The sequence below is a fragment of the Urocampus carinirostris genome, chromosome 15, assembly GCF_059441175.1.
Source record: "Urocampus carinirostris isolate Australia breed hairy pipefish chromosome 15, RoL_Ucar_1.0, whole genome shotgun sequence".
NCBI classification, from domain to species: Eukaryota; Metazoa; Chordata; class Actinopteri; order Syngnathiformes; family Syngnathidae; genus Urocampus; species Urocampus carinirostris.
Window position 1 is genome coordinate 29,480,766 of NC_142363.1, and position 17,740 is coordinate 29,498,505.

Genomic DNA, 17,740 nt, shown 5'->3' on the forward strand with positions numbered 1-17,740 from the left:
GACAGATAAATGACATTCAATTATACAACTTTTGCTTATTCGATATCGCTTAAGGGGTATCGATTATCACTTTGCTTGTCAATTTATGTTTTTTTTTTATTATTTTGCTACCTTGAATTAGCAGAACATATAATATTGGTTCCGATTTCTGTGATTTTGTATGTGTAAATTAATGATGAAAAGCAACAGATGACAGATAAATCACATTGCTTATTCTATATCGATTAACGGGTATCGATTATCACTTTGCTTGTCAATTTCTTTTTTTTAATTATTATTTTGCTACCTTGAATTAGCAGAACATATAATAATAATGGCTCCGATTGCTGTAGTTTTGTATGTGTAATTTAACTATACAACTTTTGCTTATTCGACATCGATTGAGGGGTATTGATTATCACTATGGTCGTTTTTTAAAATGATTTTGCTACCTTGAATTAGTAAAATGTATAACAATAATGGTTCAGATTTCTGTAGTTTTGTATGTGTACATTTATGATGAAAGCAACAGATGACAAAAAAACGTCACAGTTTTACAACTTTTGCTTATTCGATATCGATTAAGGGGTGTCAATTATCACTTTGCTTTTCATAGTCGTTTTTTTAGAATGCTTTTGCTACCTTGAATTAGCAGAACATATAATAATGGTTCCGATTCCTGTAGTTTTACATGTGTAAATTTATAATAAATTGCAACAGATGACAAAAAATAACCCGACATTCAATAATACAACTTTTCGATTATGGGGAAGCGATTATCCCTTTGCATGCCAATTTGTCATCATCTTATGATTTTGCTAGCTTGAACGAGCAGGAGGTATAAAGAGGATACTGCTGGTGATCTATGTAGATTTGTATGTGTAAATAAGTTTTATTTAAAGCGACAAATGGAAAAAAAAGACAAAAAAAGTTCAATAAGACAAGTTTCGCTTATTGAAAAATGCTTGTTTCTTAAATCATTTTACTAGCTTGAATGAGTAGAATGTATTACAAAAATAATGCTACTCATTTCTGGAGTTTTGTATGTGTAAATACATTTCAGATGAAAATCAACCGATCCAAAAAAAGAACGTTCAACAAGACAGCTTTTGATTATTCATTTTGGAATAACGGGAAGGCTAATCATTTTGTCGTTATTTTATGATCCTTTTGTTAGCTTAAATGAGAATAGATAACAATGATAACACTTCCGATTAACTGTAGTTGTGTATGTGTAAATGAAATATGATGAACGGTACCAGATCACGACAAAAACGCTTGATCGATATCAATTAAGGGGAAACGAATATCACTTTGCTTGTCATTTGGTCGTTTATTATAATTTTACTCGTTGGAAGAAGCAGAAAGTAAAACAATATTAATGGTAATGATAATGCTTCCAATTTCTGTAGTTTTGTATGTGTAAATAAACCTCTCATCAATTTTGAGGACTGGATTACAGACCAGTTTCAGGATTTCTAGTACAACACACTGACATGATTTCTTTCATAACAAATTCACGCAAGTGTTTGAGCGCGGTGTTCGTAGTTGAACGTGTGCACGTAACGTGTGAGGTCAAAGTGCTACTTCCTGTGAATAACAAAACCAATATAGGCGGGCCTTAAAGGGTCCAAAAGTTTGACACAAATACATTCTGCGGACCCCGAATTCATGTCAAGAAAGCCTTCCGGTTCGTTTTGCGTGTGAAGAATACAGGGGGCGGCCATTTTGCCACCTGCCGCCCTCACGGATGCTGATTGGATGAGACACGACTCCTCGCATCCGGTATGACCACTAGAGGGCGTCGGCCACTTTTTCCTATTTACAAGGTGACAAAAGCGGCGACCGACGCCCTCGCTCGGGGCACCGATCCACGCGAAGGAACCCCCTACCCGGATGCTAACGCTAGCCGCTAACGTGTGGACTGAAAGTCGGCGACTGCTCGCTCATCAACAATGACTTTACAGCAGATTTTTTCAGGGAAAGATGTAGAACCATCCAAAGGAAGTGGGAGCTAGTTTAAGAGCTAGCAAGTTTGCTAGCTAGAAGGATCAGTCTCCTTCTCGGCGAGCTCTAGTACAGCACGTTCTAGGTACAAACGCGTGATGAGTGCTTTTCTAGGAAAAAAAAAACAACGGAGGAGCGAAAAACAAGAATTCCGACAGTGCAAAACGTGACAAACTAACAAAAAAAACACAGCGTCCAAATATGTTTGCTCGAGGCCCCGCCCACACAAGTCATTTTCCTCATTCTGTATTTTTTCTTTGTTCTTTTTTTTATTATTATTGTTGAGTTTTCTTTCCGTCCGTTTGCAATAATATCAGTTGAAGGGAAAAAAACAAAAGAAAAAAAAAAATATTTACAGTGTTGAAAGCATGAAAACAGACGTGATGACGAATCTATTGTAAAGTAATCGCACAAACACAAGAAGAAAAAAAAAACAGGAAAAAAAAAAAAGAATTAAGAGACCAGCGGCGTTCACCGATCCGAACTGCCGACGCTGCCGGGCTTTTCCGGGTATTTGGGGGGGGGGGAAGACGGAGAGGAGGGGGATCTTCTGGGGACACATGGCTGATGTGAGGGTACAGGGTGGGGGGGAAATCGGGGTGCGGGGTTTGGTCGGGGGTTAAGTGGGGATGATGCCGTCGCTCCTTAGGCCTCGCTTGAGCTCCAAGTCCTCCAGCTTCTTCCACAGTTCCTCGCGCTCCTTTTCCTTCTTCTTCTCCCTGCCGCCAACAGTCCACAGGAATGGGGGTTATTTTCACCGAATATCAGGGTGCACACGCGGCCAAATTCAAGCACTTTATAAGGACTTTCAAAACCAATTGTCAGATTTTTCCAGTAACATTCAAAAGATAAATGATTCATTATTATGTTTTCAATGATTATATATATATATAAATTCCGGACTATAAGCCGCTACTTTTTTCCCAAACGTTCAACTCTAATAATGAGTTAAATTCACTTGAGTAAGTCATGGGACATTTGTACTCTTAGGAGTATTTTTTACTTCACATGAAGAAGAAACTGTATGTTAGGCTACAATGAACCCGTTAATTAAATCCCTTCCACGCAAGTACCAGAAATTCCGAACTTGAAGCCGCTACTTTTTTCCCAAACGTTCAACCCTGCGGCTTATTCAGTGATGCGGCCAATTTATGTAATTTTTTTAACAGCCGCCAGCGGCACTTGAGTACAAAAGGTAAGATTTAGACCGGTGGAATATATGCGCCGAGGAAGACTGCAACTTCTTAGCTTGTGCACAAATTAAATTAGCATAGACATATCCTCATTATGCAAATTGCAAAAAGAAAGGCACACGACGTAGCTTTCAAGCTAAAAGCAAACGAGCAGTCCGATAAAGAAGGAAACAGAGCTACTGCACGTAAACTTTACTTTGCGAGCGTGTTGCCAGCGTGTTTTTGAATAAGGGAGCGTGGGACGACGTCTATGTGACATAGTCTCTTTTCCATACTGGGGAAGACGACTTTGATGACGTCAGTTATAAGGAGGAAGATGAGAACGGTTTACCGTGGTTTCTACAAATACGGTGTGTTTTTTTAACAGACCCGTTTACTGTGTTGCGAGCGTGTTGCTAGTAGCGTTTTGCTACCCTTCACAGGCACGGTTTGGGATGAAAGTTATAATATTATAATTAAAGCTTTGAAAACTCTCTCGGTGTACCGTCTTTCTTTGTAAATATGTGTAACCGACGTATAATATGTATTTGCACCTGTATATTTTTGTAATGTATTTATTTGAGACACTTATTCTGATATGTTTTGCGAATTAAAAAAAGAGGGGCGGAGCAAACGCGGGCTGACGGGAAGTGGGATAAAGGTGAGTGAGACCTGTTGTCGCGGCGGACAATACTGGATATATATTTTTCCCACCCTTACCTTTGGAAATATAGACTTTTTTTCCTTGGATTAGTTTCAATGGGTACCCGGACTCTGCAGGTCTGCATCAAACCTTAAGTACCGGTATCATTTCCTGTTCATTTTGCCGGCTGTGGTTTATGGAATGTGTACTTTATATTCAGTTACAATCGCGGGACTCAAAGCCGGGATTGGGCTAATTTTGTCATTGTGTTACATGATTTAATGTGGGCCCATGCAGCTTATATACAGGTGAGGCTTGTGTAAGTACAAAATCGGTTTTCCTCTTAAAATGTGGTGGGTGCGGCTTATAATCAGGTGCGCTATTTATATATATATATATATATATATATATATATATATATATATATATATATATACCAGAGCCATAGCCCCCTAGTGGGAGGTGGCTAGAGTCAAGAACACATTCTTTCTGGGAGATTAATACAGAGGAGGGGATTCCCAGCCCCCTCGCTCAACCCAACTGATGTGTTGGGAGTCATTAGGTGATTAAACCCCCCCAATTCCAACCCCAAATGCTGAGCGCCAAGCAGGGAGGCAATGAGTACCGATTTTGTAAGTCTTGGGTATGACCCGGCCGAGGCTTGAACCAGCAACCTCCCGGTATCGGGGCGGGCGCCCTACCCCCAAAGCCACCGAGCTGGATTAATAGTAATAAAAATGATCAATCGTCATTATTATTATTGATCCCACCAACACTGACGATATGTTTAAGGTTGGCGCAACAAAATTCTTCTAAAGTTTAAAGGACCAGTGCAGAATTTGTTACTCTCCGTCACCTGGGTTATCTAATCATTTCAGCCTCACTCAATTCCTTCACGATGCGTGTGCAAGTATGTACATTTCTCGGACGCACTTGAATAAACTCTTTTCGCTTTTAAGCAGGCAAGTTTGACTTTTCATTCGTTTCATTGGCAACAATTTCAAGCATTTACAAGCGCTTCACCTGAAATTCAAGCACTTCTGAATTCTTGAAAACATAACATTAAAATTCAAGCATTTCAATATTATATTTCAAAATTGAAAACCGATCGATTTGAAATAAGAAAACGTCATGACCGTGGGTTGAACAGTCGGGGTTTCACAAACCTTTGGAAGGTTTAAGACCTCAATCAAGCAGACCGTTTGCTTTTCTGGGCAAAATAATGACAAACATACAGCACAAAACAAGTACAGTAGACCGCCCCAGGTTTTGGTGTCCTTAGCTTACTTTTTGATGTGGAATATAATGTTTTGAAAGCTTAAAGTTAATTCAATTCAACAATTACATGCGCACGAACACTGTAAAGTGACTAAGAAATCGGTGTACTATTGGTCGACGTCATATAAGACGCTTTGTCGGCTTTAAGTTTGCGCTCCAGTGTAATGTGGAGGTTAAAAATGCTATTGGCTGAACTATACTCCCACGATGCCTTTTTTTTTATCTCTTTAATCAGTTCAGAATCTTGTAGAACAAACTTGAATTTGTTTAGCTATGGGTCCCAAGGCAAGCAGTGTTGTAAAAGGAGAACCAAAAATATGATAACCATGGAAACAAAGCTTGTAATTATCAAGAAATGAGAAGAAGGCACATGCATTGTTACTCTCAGCAAAAAAAAAAAAAAGATTGGAATAATTAAGAATAATAAGGCGATTAATGCAAGCAAGTCTTCTGAGGGCATGACATTCCTCGCAAATGGGGAGTTTTAAAATCACATTAAATCCGACGCCTTCTCCCACCTCTGAATCCACCAGCTCAAGTCACAGTAAAGGTAAACAACATTTTGTTTTAAATATATATATATATATATATATATATATATATTTATGATGTTATTCAATCATATCCAGGCATATTACCGTAAATTCGGGACTACAGAGCGCAACTGATTACAAGATACAGGCTCAAATGTAAGAACAAGCTTTTGTTTTTGTACAAGCCGCACTTATTTTTAAAACTACAGGCTTAAGCCCGGTGCTCACCTGGCAATAATCGCTTGGGAATTTTCGCTAACACACCTTTGGCTACAGTACCTCCGTACACATGAAACAGTTTCCAGATCGGCTCCTAGTTGTTACCATCGCGCGTTTTCAGACCAGTCTAGATGGAGCGCTTATAAAAATGAGCATACGCGAATGAGGGCAGCGTTGCGTAAAATGTGAGCCCTATATTTCTTGACAACAACACCAGGGCGACTATCTAGTGGAGAATAGTGCCAGATAACAACATAGACGTGTTTTTTTTGTACTGTTGTCATTGCTGGTTGCTGAGGTGACGGAGCAAATTGTATTCTCTTGTCACTGTTCCTCAGGGATTAAGGGAAACGCCAGCGACCTGACAATGACTCCAATGATACGGAAAGAGAACAGAAGCATTTTTGATGGATAGCTTCCACTGCTTTCAATTTTGATGTATAAATAGAGGACTTGAGGTTGAAAATGTTGAAATACGGTTACCGTATTTTCCGCACTATAAGGCGCACCTAAAAGCCTTTTATTTATTTATTTTCAAAAACTGACCATGCGCCTTATAATACAGTGCGCCTTATATATGGATCAATATTAAGTCGCAAAGTCTTGCAACTAAGGCAAGCAGCCGCCGACTAGATTTTCCCCCGAAGGCGAAGTCGTCCGCGGTGTATGCTGGGATACATATGCCGGCGTTTCATTTCCCAGCCAATGTGTCAATCATCATTTGAATCGATCACTATTGGCTAAAGTTATTCGGAGGTAAAGGAGGTGGATCCTTTTTATCATTTACAGGCTCGCATAGGCTAAAGGGGCGAAACAAAGTCTGCAATTGGCCGAAAAAGATGAATGTGAATAGCAAGTTTGGTTGTCTACGGCATAGATAAAACATGTTTTACTATTCTGTATTTGTAAATATTTTACTCTCCTGGATTTACTACACTCACGGATATAAGAGGACCATGGTTGCACATTATTATTGAACGCAACGACTTCGGTGAGCTACTCCGGCTATATATTTTCCCAGTATCAGAGTGATATCGATGTTTCTGTGATGGGTCTTTTTTAAATTAAACTCAATTCCAAGTGTTTATTGTCATATGCACAGTAAAGTTGCGAGCGAAAAAGAAAATAGAAACTAAGGAATGGTTGGCATTTCTTGAATCCCAAGACTTTAACCTTCCGAATGATATTTGGAACGATGCATTTGAGTGACATCGTACAGACACCGCATCCGCACGCGTCTACGACACGTATTTGCTTCTTTGCAAGCTTTCGGAATGTTAAGGGGGTAATAAGTTTGACTGAACTATCTGACTGTTTTGTCGACGTTCCCATTGTAGCGCCTTATAATCCGGTGCGCCTTATGTATGGAAAATATAGGACCAAAAACTATTTTTGGGGGGTGCGCCCTATAACCCGGTGCGCCCTATAGTGCGGAAAATACGGTAGTATGTTGGAACTATTCAATACAGTAGAGATCGCGATTAATGAGGACCCGAAAAGTGAAAATCCGTCGCGTCGCACTCTCATAAAGGGTTCAACTTACCTTAAGATGACGATATTAATGACAGAGTATACGACTGTCACAAAATAACGTTTAAAGGTCTACAAATAATAACACACAACACATAATAGCAGTAAGATGGTTTTATTGCCATTACACACAATTTAAACTAAATTGGAGCACATCCGATTCCAAACTTTATCGGAATCGGAATGCTTTATTGTCATGATACAAAATTAAAACGAAATTGAAGGGCTTCTCCTTACAACGTAAGAAAGCAATTTAGAGAGCGACCGGCTACCTGCGCGTTAGCATCAGGTGTCCTTGAATGGAGACCGATCTTCGCCATGATTAAAATGATACATTTCCGAATAAGCGATAACCAAAGCGCGAAGAAGCGAGGGGCCTCTGTACTGTCATAGTTCCCATTTTAAATCTGTGATGTACTATATGAAAAATGGTGGCAAAAATACTCTGCACCACTCTGTGCCACGCATTTTCTTCCCAAAAACTGCCTTTACCCATCTCAGGATTTACAATAATGGAGGATGTGATTAATCCATCCATCCCTTATCTGCACCCCTTATCCAAAGCAGGGTCGCGATGGTATTGTCAGTGCTGTTGCAGCAGAGCGTGCACCAAATGACCTATTTACAGCACCTGGTATTTCCAGGCAGTCTCCCATCCAAGTACCAAACGGGCCCAAAACTGCTTAGCTTCCCGAGATCGGGCGTTCTTTACACAGGTCTATTCATTACAAAACTACTCATTCATTTAATTCATCTACTGTTGCTGGGCTATACGTTTTTCCTGCAACAAAAATAATAAGAATTAGCCGCACCGTAGTAGCAAACAGTAGCGGCTTGTAGTCCGGAATTTACACTACAAACAAGTAGTATTTACTATATACTATGCATTTTTATCGTTTTTACAGGAGGGAACCACGAGTTTGGAACACAGTATATAATTACTAAACATGGTGCCCCCTAAAGACAGGCGAGGTGCTTGCGGACCTGTTCTGAAATCAGCCCGCCAGTGCTGGGTCATTGAGATTTTCTAGTGCAAAGATTATTTTAGTGGTTGACGGAGTCTATTTAACCCTACTTCCAATAATGAACCTAGTAATAACATGATAAGTTATCATTTAGGAAATGCATACAAACTGGGTGCACTTTGGGCTAATAAGTCATAAAATGTAGCTCCCGACTTGAAAAAGGTTGGAGACCCTGCACTCTACCCCTGTATTATGTTTCTATTTTCTGTCATCTAACAATTGCTGTCACAGTCTTGTTCCACGGACAGACTGAGGAGATCGTTTCGTCATCATGCCACGAGGCTCTTTAACTCCACCCGGGGGAGTAAAGGACCCCCATTAAACCCCATCCCACATTTGCATATTACCCTATTTTTATTACAGTGTGTATTTTCCGTAACACTATTTAAATGCTCTACATCTACACGTTATATTAGGTATTTTTGTATTCTATATATTTTATTTTATTATTTTATTTTTTAACACAAGGATATTGATGGAAGTTTGAATTTCCCTAAGGGGATGAATAAAGTATCCATCTATATCAACTCGCGATCACCACATCAGAAAGAATGAATGTCTTATACCAGGGCGTCTACTGCACTTATCAAGGAGCATACAGTCTTACTCCATTTCAAAGACATTTTTTTTCATACCGCTGGCGGTCTGACTTGTACGTGGCGGTGAGTTCGTCGAATAAGACGCTGTTCATCTCCATGAAGGCCTTCAGCACGTTGTACACCAGCACCACGATAGCCCTGAGGAACACCAAAGAATGAGCCATGTCAGTCACAGCGGCCGGAGGTTGTGGATCATTGGCGATGTGCGGCAAATATTAAGTTGTTTTTTTCTCACGGGTTCCAGTGTTCTTTGGAGATTCGGTAGAGGCTGGCAAACATGATGGGCAGAATGACGCTGGAGTTCTCCTCGATCAGGCTCATGATGTACTCGTTGTTCCAGTAGTAGAGAGCTCGCTCCGCCACCTGCGGGCACAAACATAGTAAAGGATTTTATACATTTGACTATAAAGGATTTTATACGATTGACTACAAGTTACATGTATTCAGTTTAACGTAATAAAGATATTCACTGACTGCTTTAGTTCAATGTACAATAAAAGGTCAGGGCAGGCTGTGTGGAATGCATAAATGGAAGCTGTTTTGTCTAGGACACTTATGATAACAGGAGGCCTGGGTGTGCTGACGCAGGACGACCAGAGATTGTTGGGCACAAAACAACTGCCTTGGCACGCCCATGGGAGGAGCCGACACGGCATCATGCGGAGAGAACATGGCCACTAAGAGAAAGCTAAAGTTAGATGCAGATGACACATAGCTAATAGGGGAAGAGTAGGATGTCTTTGCTTTGTTTGTTTAAATGTATAAATGATCCCGGGCAACTTGGATGGTGGCCGTGGCCTGTTTACACTTAGATCTGCTGTTAGGAATAATAAACCATCCGCCCCAGTGTGGATCATTTCTCTCTCAAAAAACGAGCGCGCATAATTGTTGGATGAATGTAAGTCGTGTTTAGTTAATGGAGTCAGATAACTAATTTGAACAATTTGGTAAATGGTACATTTTGATAGTTAAATCGCAACAATTTGTAGCTCATAGCGAGTCACCCTTAATGTAGACAAACCTGGAAGTGCGGGCTGGACACGCATCGAGAAATCTGTTTGAATAGCGGCTCCTGGATCTTTACGAACTGGGTGGGCTCGATGACATCCAGGATCTCCTCCAGCTCGCCCAGAAACATCACCTGACATAAATCGATCAAAATAAGATCGTGTAGGAAACCATCACAGAACAACACCAATAGAAAATCATCTAACCTCTTTTTGACTGCAAGTTTTGGGCCAGAACTTCAGTAATCCTCTGATGACCTGAAATCATTGTACACTTGATCTGAAAAAGTTGCTAAAAAGGTATGAGTAACACCTATGGTAGGTCCCCAAAAATCGATGGGAACTAGAATTAACCAGCCGATTCAAAAGGTGAAGAGGGTGTGGGGGAAATACCGTATTTATTTATGTACAGTAAAGAAAATAAGTATTTGAACCCCCTGCTATTTTGCTACGTCTCCCACTTAGAAATCATGGAAGGGTTTGAAATTTTAACCGCGTGTCTACGGTGAGAGAGATAAACTAAAAAAAAAATAAAAAAATCCAGAAATCACAATGCATGATTTTTTTAAACGACGCATTTGTGTGATACGGCTGTATTTGAACACTAGGGAAAAGGAATGTTAATATTTGTGGTACAGTAGCATGTCTGCTATTACAGAAGTTTCCTGTAGTCTTTCACCAGGTTTGCACACACTGCAGGAGGGATCTTGGCCGACTCCTCCACACAGATCTTCTCTAGATCAGCCAGGTTTCTGGGCTTCACTGTATAATGCACGCCCCTAATTTTTGTTTAAAAATCTGTAAAAGTATGACTTTCCCAGCTCAGACTAAGCATTGAAAGTGACAAACATTGTTGAAAACAAGCAGCCAAATCATTAATTGACAACTACCAACAAAATACCATCATACTATTTATTACGCATTTATTTAACCTTTTAAAGTCCATTTCATCATCAGATACACCGAAGAGGTATTTCCCCCTTCATGCTTTTCAGCGGGTTTTTTTATATATTCCAGGACGAATTTCTTTTTTCTCCATTCTTTAACATTTGTCTCTGGTACCGTGAATAAAAATAGTGTGATATAATGCTTGTCACACACAAATAAATAGATACAGTACTCCTGCCTACGTGAACTGCATTGATTATAATTCAAATGCACAACCTCAAATGCCAAACACACTCTGAAAAATCTCCAAACCTGCCTCCCCACCTCAAAACATTTTCTCCTTGGGTCAATGCAATTCAGGCAGGTCATCCTTTTTGAATTCAAAATGGTGAATTTCTCCTAAAGGTGAGACTGAGGAAATCATTTCTTCCTCATGCCATGAGGCTCTTTAACTCCACCCGGGGGGGTAAAAATTCACAATTAACCCCACCCCCACATTTGCATATTACCCTATTTTTTATTACAGTGTGTATTTTCCGTAGCATTATGTAAATACTCTATATAAAAGCGTTATATTCTCATGCCTGACTAATAATCTAGCACTAGTAAAAAAACAAACACACAATCATCAATTGCAAAAGTTACTCACGGGCTCTGTTAATGTGGGGTCTTTCTCTAGGAACTGTACAATGCAATACGCCAACTGCACACAACAAACAACAGAGCTTTTAAAATCGCAACACGTGACATTGCGTTCATCTTTTATTGTGAAATTTGGCTCTCACCTGAGCGTGGAAGAGGGACAGACTGCGGACCGTGTGGAGCGGGATCAACACTTTGACCAGAAACTGTTTATGCTCCGCCTTCAGCGGCAGAGCGAAACCATTGATTATACTGCACGGGAAACAAACAAGAAGTATTTATCGGAGACAAATGTGACAATGTGTACGAATTCACCACCAGTAGCGGTTGTAGCTTAAAATACAGTGGTACCTCTAGTTTTGAAGTCAAAAATACAGAACAAATCGAGCTACTATTCGCCACTCACAGAGTTTCCCGAACGTAAACAAACTGGCTATCGCTTCATATCTGCCTGGCAACCATTGCGCATGTGTGCTCCCAGCATGCTCTTCGTGACACCGTCACAGTTCAGAGCTCACAGACAAGGAGGAAGGGGATTTCCAGAAAAATGCAGTCAATCAGCCCAAATTCCATCAAGTCTCAGAATTTGTAGAAAGGAATTACCCAAAAAAGTGTTAACAATTAGGGCTATTGTTACGCATGTCATTTTCAAACGATTGTCCAACGCCGGCAAAAGCGGACGTCATGGGATCAGTTTTTCAATAAACGCAAGGCTTTTAAAAAGGTAAATTAACATTTTTAATAATTTCCTTTCTTCTTCCTGTTTTTTACAAGATGTGCCTCTTGTTTTATGTTTACTGTGCAGTAATCTAACTTCAACATGTATTTGTTTCATGTTCTGATCCATTTTATGATTCATTAAACAAATTTACTTCTGCTGGGCTTGGAACGAATTAGCGCATTAGCAAAGTCAACAGTTTAAAATAAATAAAGTATTTTTACACCACTGGGGGTCACTATAGAATACACACTTGGTCTTTAAAGATGGTATCAGTAAGTTGGAAAACATGTTACTTGCTGACGCCATCTTCTGGCTAAAATAATTATTGGAGCCTCTGTCAACCTGCCTGTGTGCAAGAACTTGTCTTTCTTAGATGCGCTCGAATAAACTCTTCTTTCATCTTTTTGGGGGGTTTGGGTCTGCATTTCAAACAGTCGTTTTCCTTTTGGTCATTTTAATCCTCTGATAAATGAAAACAAACAGCACGTGCATATAATCACTCAACCCCTCTCCCTCCCCCTAGCCTCCTTTCGCCCAGCCTAATGCGCTGAGTGGCTTGAACAACAATGAGAAATGTAAGATAAAAGCATATTGGCGTGGTGAAAAAAAAAATACATTTATATATATATATATATATATATAAAGGCTCTTTGAGCCCAGTAGGGCATTGTTAACATGTACTTAATTGAGAAAATATCTATTTTTTTAAACTTTTTAAGGACACTTCAAATTGCATACCCCACATTTAAAGTGAAATTATTCCTCCACCAGTAGAGGGGGTCCACGTGCTACAATCCAATTAATACTAAAACACTCAGCTTGGTTATCAAAACATTAAAACACAGACTTTCTAAATTATCCCACAAGATTTCTCACTAGGCTGACTGCGCCACCCCTACCAAAACAGGCCTTGTGTATTGAGTTGTTGTGGCGGAAGGGACATATTGGGCAAGGGAAGGGGGGGTGATTCCACATACCTGCCCAGGATCTCCAGCAACTCTGCAACCCCGTTGAAGTGCTCCGTCTCATAAACAAAACTGCAACGGACAAGTTCCAAAAGTCACAACATGAAACCTTCGTCGTTAGGAAACATTTAACAGAAGCGATTATACACGTAAAACAGGGACTCACCGTAGAAAAATATTATTGATCTGTTTTCGTATAAAAGCCCTCAGACCCAGGAATTTGCCGTAGATTCTATGCAAGACCGTCTTCAGGTAGTCTCGCTCCCGAGGGTCTTCGCTGTCAAACAGCTCCAGCAACTGGGGGGAGACCAGGAGGCAAACGCTAAGCATCCAAGAAGTCACTTGAAAGTGGTGATTGGTAGTTGTGTACACAGAATTCAAATTAAAAAGTGAGTGTTTGATTATTACTCGATGTCACTTGAATAGTTTCATCCAACTTTTATTCACAATTCACGACAAACAAGCTTCCAACAAATCTATTCAGATAAACAAAACTTCTGTAGTTTTCCCTTTGCACAGGAGGGCACAACAAATGTACATTTTCCCTCCAAGTAGCCTGCTGCTGTCTGGAATGCAGCCAAAATAAATCAAGAGTGACACTAACAATGCAAACAGAGGCCGGGAAAACTTGAAAGTTGCACTTGACAGCATCTCACAAGTTTTCTTCCTCTCTGGCTTGCCAATGAGAAAAAAATATATATAATTGACGCCAAACAGAAAAAAGGTTTACATCGAAAAATACAGCAAAAAAAGAATCAGCTTTCCGTATCCAATTTCAAGTTAACTGGTATATGATTTTTTTTTCATAAAACTTAATCACAAATGAACAGAATGACAAAATATTTATATCAGCTGCCGTTGCAGATTAAAGACAAATTTTTTTTAAAAGCCAAGTCATGTTTATTTGTGACGCCCTTAATCACAATGAGTCTCGAAGGGCTGCACAGACCACAGATTATTGCAAACCACAGGCTATTATGACACCATCCCCTGATCTAAAGCCTACATGAAGATAATTAGAGAGCGAGAGAAAGAGTTGGATAGCAATAGAGATGTAGAGAAAGATCATTAGAGAAAGTGAAAAGAGAGAGAGAGCAAAGGGGAGAAAGGAAATGAGATAAAGATTGAGAGATATACAGTAGATAAATAAGAGAGAGAGAGAGAGAGGGAGAGAGACAAAAGGAAATTTTATCGGAAAACAATAATTTAATTTTAGAGAAAAAACATATTTAAAAAAAAAAAAACAAGTATTTTCTAAAAAAAAAAACAATCATTTTAGTAATATGAAATGAACATACCTAAAATGATCAAAATTACTCAAATAAAGTTGAAAAATAGTAATTAAGAAAAATACAAAAGACCAAAATAAGGAAGTACAATTATTTGCCAGTGAAAAAAAAATGTTTTTCTCTGGTGCATCGGATGATATATATTTAAGTTGGACGCAGTTTTATCGGTTAAATTTATGCATTGAGAGTTTTGGGGGGAGGAAATGTTGGAGTACATAGTAAGAACATATTTAAAACAAGTAAAAACGTTTTTCCGAGAAAAAAATAATAATATAACACATATACATAATACCTTAAATTACTCAATAAAATGCTAAGAAAAAAGTAAAATAAGAAAAAAAAAATCATTAAGATTAAATAAACTATTTCACGGGGGGGGAAATATTTGAGCCGTGCATTGAAATATATATTTTTGCTTTTTATTTTATGTATAATTTATGAGTAAAATTATTATAGTAAGATCATATCTATAGTAAAGGAGAGTGTTCTATGAGAAAAACTAAATTAATATAGAAAAAAAAACCTCAAGTGAGCAAAATTACTTAAAGAAAAAAAAAAGTATAATAATTTGCTAATGAAACAAAATACTTTTGAAATCCTGGACGGTTGCCTTGACCCTAAGGTAACAGTGTATATGTGAGTCCAAGTAAGAAAAAGACAGCGAGCGCACCTGCAGGACAAACTTCTGGTCTATGTACTTTTTGGCAATGCTGGGCTGGAACTCCTGACTCTCCAAGAACCGGATGAAGAATTCATAAACCAACTGAGGAAAAGCAAAACAAAAGAGTTTGTATAATCATCCAAAAAGAAACGGGACTGGGTGCTGGCGCTTACCTGTAAGTGAGGCCAAGAAGCCTCCAGCGTGGGCTCATCCTCTTCGGGGTCAAACTCGTTACTGTCGCTTGGCGGGAGGGTCCGGAATATGTTGTGAGAAACCTAAAAGGCGAGCAAACATTGTTGATCCTCCTTAAATGAGGAATGGCGAGCAAACGAGGAAAAGGGTTGCAACGACTAGTTGACGTTGTCGACAAAAATCATAAATAGAAAGCCGACAATAGAATTCATTGTCTGGTGTCGCCAGACACGTTTTCCAAACCGGGTGAGGCATCTTTCGACATGAATATAATCTCTGCCGAGAGTCACACGTAACATAAACATACAGAAATGGCGGTGTTGCGAAGTTTGTGTAACTAGCTTGATTGACGCCAATTAAAAAAGCACAGACAGCTGAACGGAGTCTGACTCACCTAGGTAAGATTCAAGTAACGTTCAAGCCAAGGTCCTTTTGACGACATGATTGTCCATTTTATAGGCGTTTATTTTGCTATAAGAGAGCATGAACATTATACCAGACTGTCCCGGACAAACACAGAACGTATTTGAAACTAAATTCATGCAGTCTGAAGAAACAAAGTCAGTTGTTAAAACGTTAAAAACAACAAACGTCACTTGTTAAAACTGTTTTTTTGTAACAGACTTTTGTTTACTGTTCTACTGCTGCAAATAAGCCTGTTCTTGGTTTACAAAGATAAAAACATTTTTACTTGATTTTAATGTATTATTCATTTGCCAAAGGTTTATTTGTGGATTAATGTCTCTACAGACTACATTGTGCCTAGTTGGTTTTAGATTTTATTTAATTTCTGTACAAATCCGTATTATGTTCATTAAAAGATGTATTTTTCATTGTACCCATTTTTCTCAAGTCTAGAATAATTTTCCACATAAATCAACTTCATGCAAAGTACAAGAAAAATGTAATAATTATTATATTACTTGAGTAATCGTTTCACTTGTCGGTGACTAGTTGACTATTAAAATTATAACTAGTTGCAGCCCTATGAAGGGAGAGGACTCACCATTTTCACCACTTCGGGGTAGGCCTGTTCCGTCAGGTATCCGCGGCTAACCGTGACATAGTCCACTAGCTCGTTGAGTGTGGAGCGCTTGTACTCCTTCATTTTCAGGTCCGACAGCGTGTCCATGAAGTCGAAGACTGTGCAGCACTGCTGCAGCTTCTTCAGGAACAGCTCCGGCTGCTCCGGGGCTGGCACGTCTGTAAAAAAAAAAAAAAAAAAAGCAGGACAGTGAGGAACACAGCCATCAAATAGCCCGTCTCTACATCAGACTTGGGTTGATTCTTTGCAAGTTGATAATGTATGGGTTTCTTTGCAGAAATATGCGTCAAACTTTTGCATTAATTGATCCCTGCAAAAAATTGGCCGGCAAACACCGGGCCGTAGACCGGTGCTGGGCTGTGGGTGGTTTGTGTTCTGCATCCTGATTGGCTAAGCAGACTACTGCCTGTGCATCAATAACGTTACGGTCTAAGTTGTATACGTCTGTAAAAAGGTTTGACGAACCTATATTTCGTGTGCACATTTCTTTTTAAATTTTGAGTTTCTTTATAAGCCATCATGTCAGCAAAATGCTCTGGACCAAAAATGAAATGAAATGATCTGCATTTATATAGCGCTTTTCAAGTCAATGACTTCCCAAAGCGCTTTACAATGTGCTCCACATTTCCCAATAGCGGCCTTGCAGCCATGTAAGGCGCTAACCTGCTTATTGGGGGTATTAGGGGTTCAGTGTCTTACCCAAGGACACTTCGACATGTAACACGGACGAGCCGGGATTCGAACTGGGATCCCTTGATCCCAAGACGAGCGCTCTACCTCCTGAGCTAGGGCCTTTTTTTAGTAGACAAGGAAAAACGCTTTTTATTGCACAAAGGTGGACTTCTCAACATGCTAAAGGTAGGTAAAAGACTCAATCATTTGGACATTGTTTTCTAATAATGTCCAAATGATTGAGTCTTGAATTCAATTCCATTCCTCACTAGTACAATATAGTAACAAACTATTCCTAAAATTATAAATTGAAGGTACAGAAATTTTAAAAAGTCCAGTACTTTTATTTGTTACTGCACAAGAATGTAAATAGGGTTTGTTCTTTGGTTTCTATGTATCGTAGCGTATTTAATCAAATAAATGAATTAAGGTTTGCTGATTTTGACTATCGCGGTCCCTTTTTGGAACGCAACCCTCAGGAAATATGATGGATCACTGTACCGTGTTTTTTCATGTATTCACACATTTTTCTTCATTTAGAAAATACCTCAAAATTTGGGTGCGTGTTATAATGGGGCTTTACGGTCGTATATCACGATGCTTGAGCAATGATTGCTCAGTCGGCAATTATCGCCAGCCTAATTTGCTCAGCATTGGATGCACTGGGAACCGA

At 39.3% G+C, this 17,740-nt stretch overlaps 1 protein-coding gene across 6 annotated transcripts in view; it reads right to left on the reverse strand.

Annotated features, from left to right (window-relative positions):
* Positions 1–2,463: 2,463 nt before the first annotated feature.
* The window catches only part of ppp2r5eb (protein phosphatase 2, regulatory subunit B', epsilon isoform b), a 34,418-nt gene continuing 19,141 nt past the window's right edge, over positions 2,464–17,740 (reverse strand). For all 6 annotated transcript variants that reach the window (XM_088353695.1, XM_088353694.1, XM_088353693.1 and 3 more), the window contains exons 3-14: positions 16,357–16,553; positions 15,332–15,433; positions 15,168–15,260; positions 13,375–13,505; positions 13,221–13,280; positions 11,666–11,774; positions 11,530–11,583; positions 10,200–10,250; positions 10,007–10,126; positions 9,221–9,348; positions 9,022–9,123; positions 2,464–2,705 (exon numbers count right to left, since the gene is read on the reverse strand). In XM_088353695.1, the coding sequence (XP_088209821.1) occupies positions 2,606–2,705; positions 9,022–9,123; positions 9,221–9,348; positions 10,007–10,126; positions 10,200–10,250; positions 11,530–11,583; positions 11,666–11,774; positions 13,221–13,280; positions 13,375–13,505; positions 15,168–15,260; positions 15,332–15,433; positions 16,357–16,553 (1,247 nt within the window). In that variant the 3' untranslated portion in view covers positions 2,464–2,605. The remainder of the gene's footprint in view (positions 2,706–9,021; positions 9,124–9,220; positions 9,349–10,006; positions 10,127–10,199; positions 10,251–11,529; positions 11,584–11,665; positions 11,775–13,220; positions 13,281–13,374; positions 13,506–15,167; positions 15,261–15,331; positions 15,434–16,356; positions 16,554–17,740) is intronic.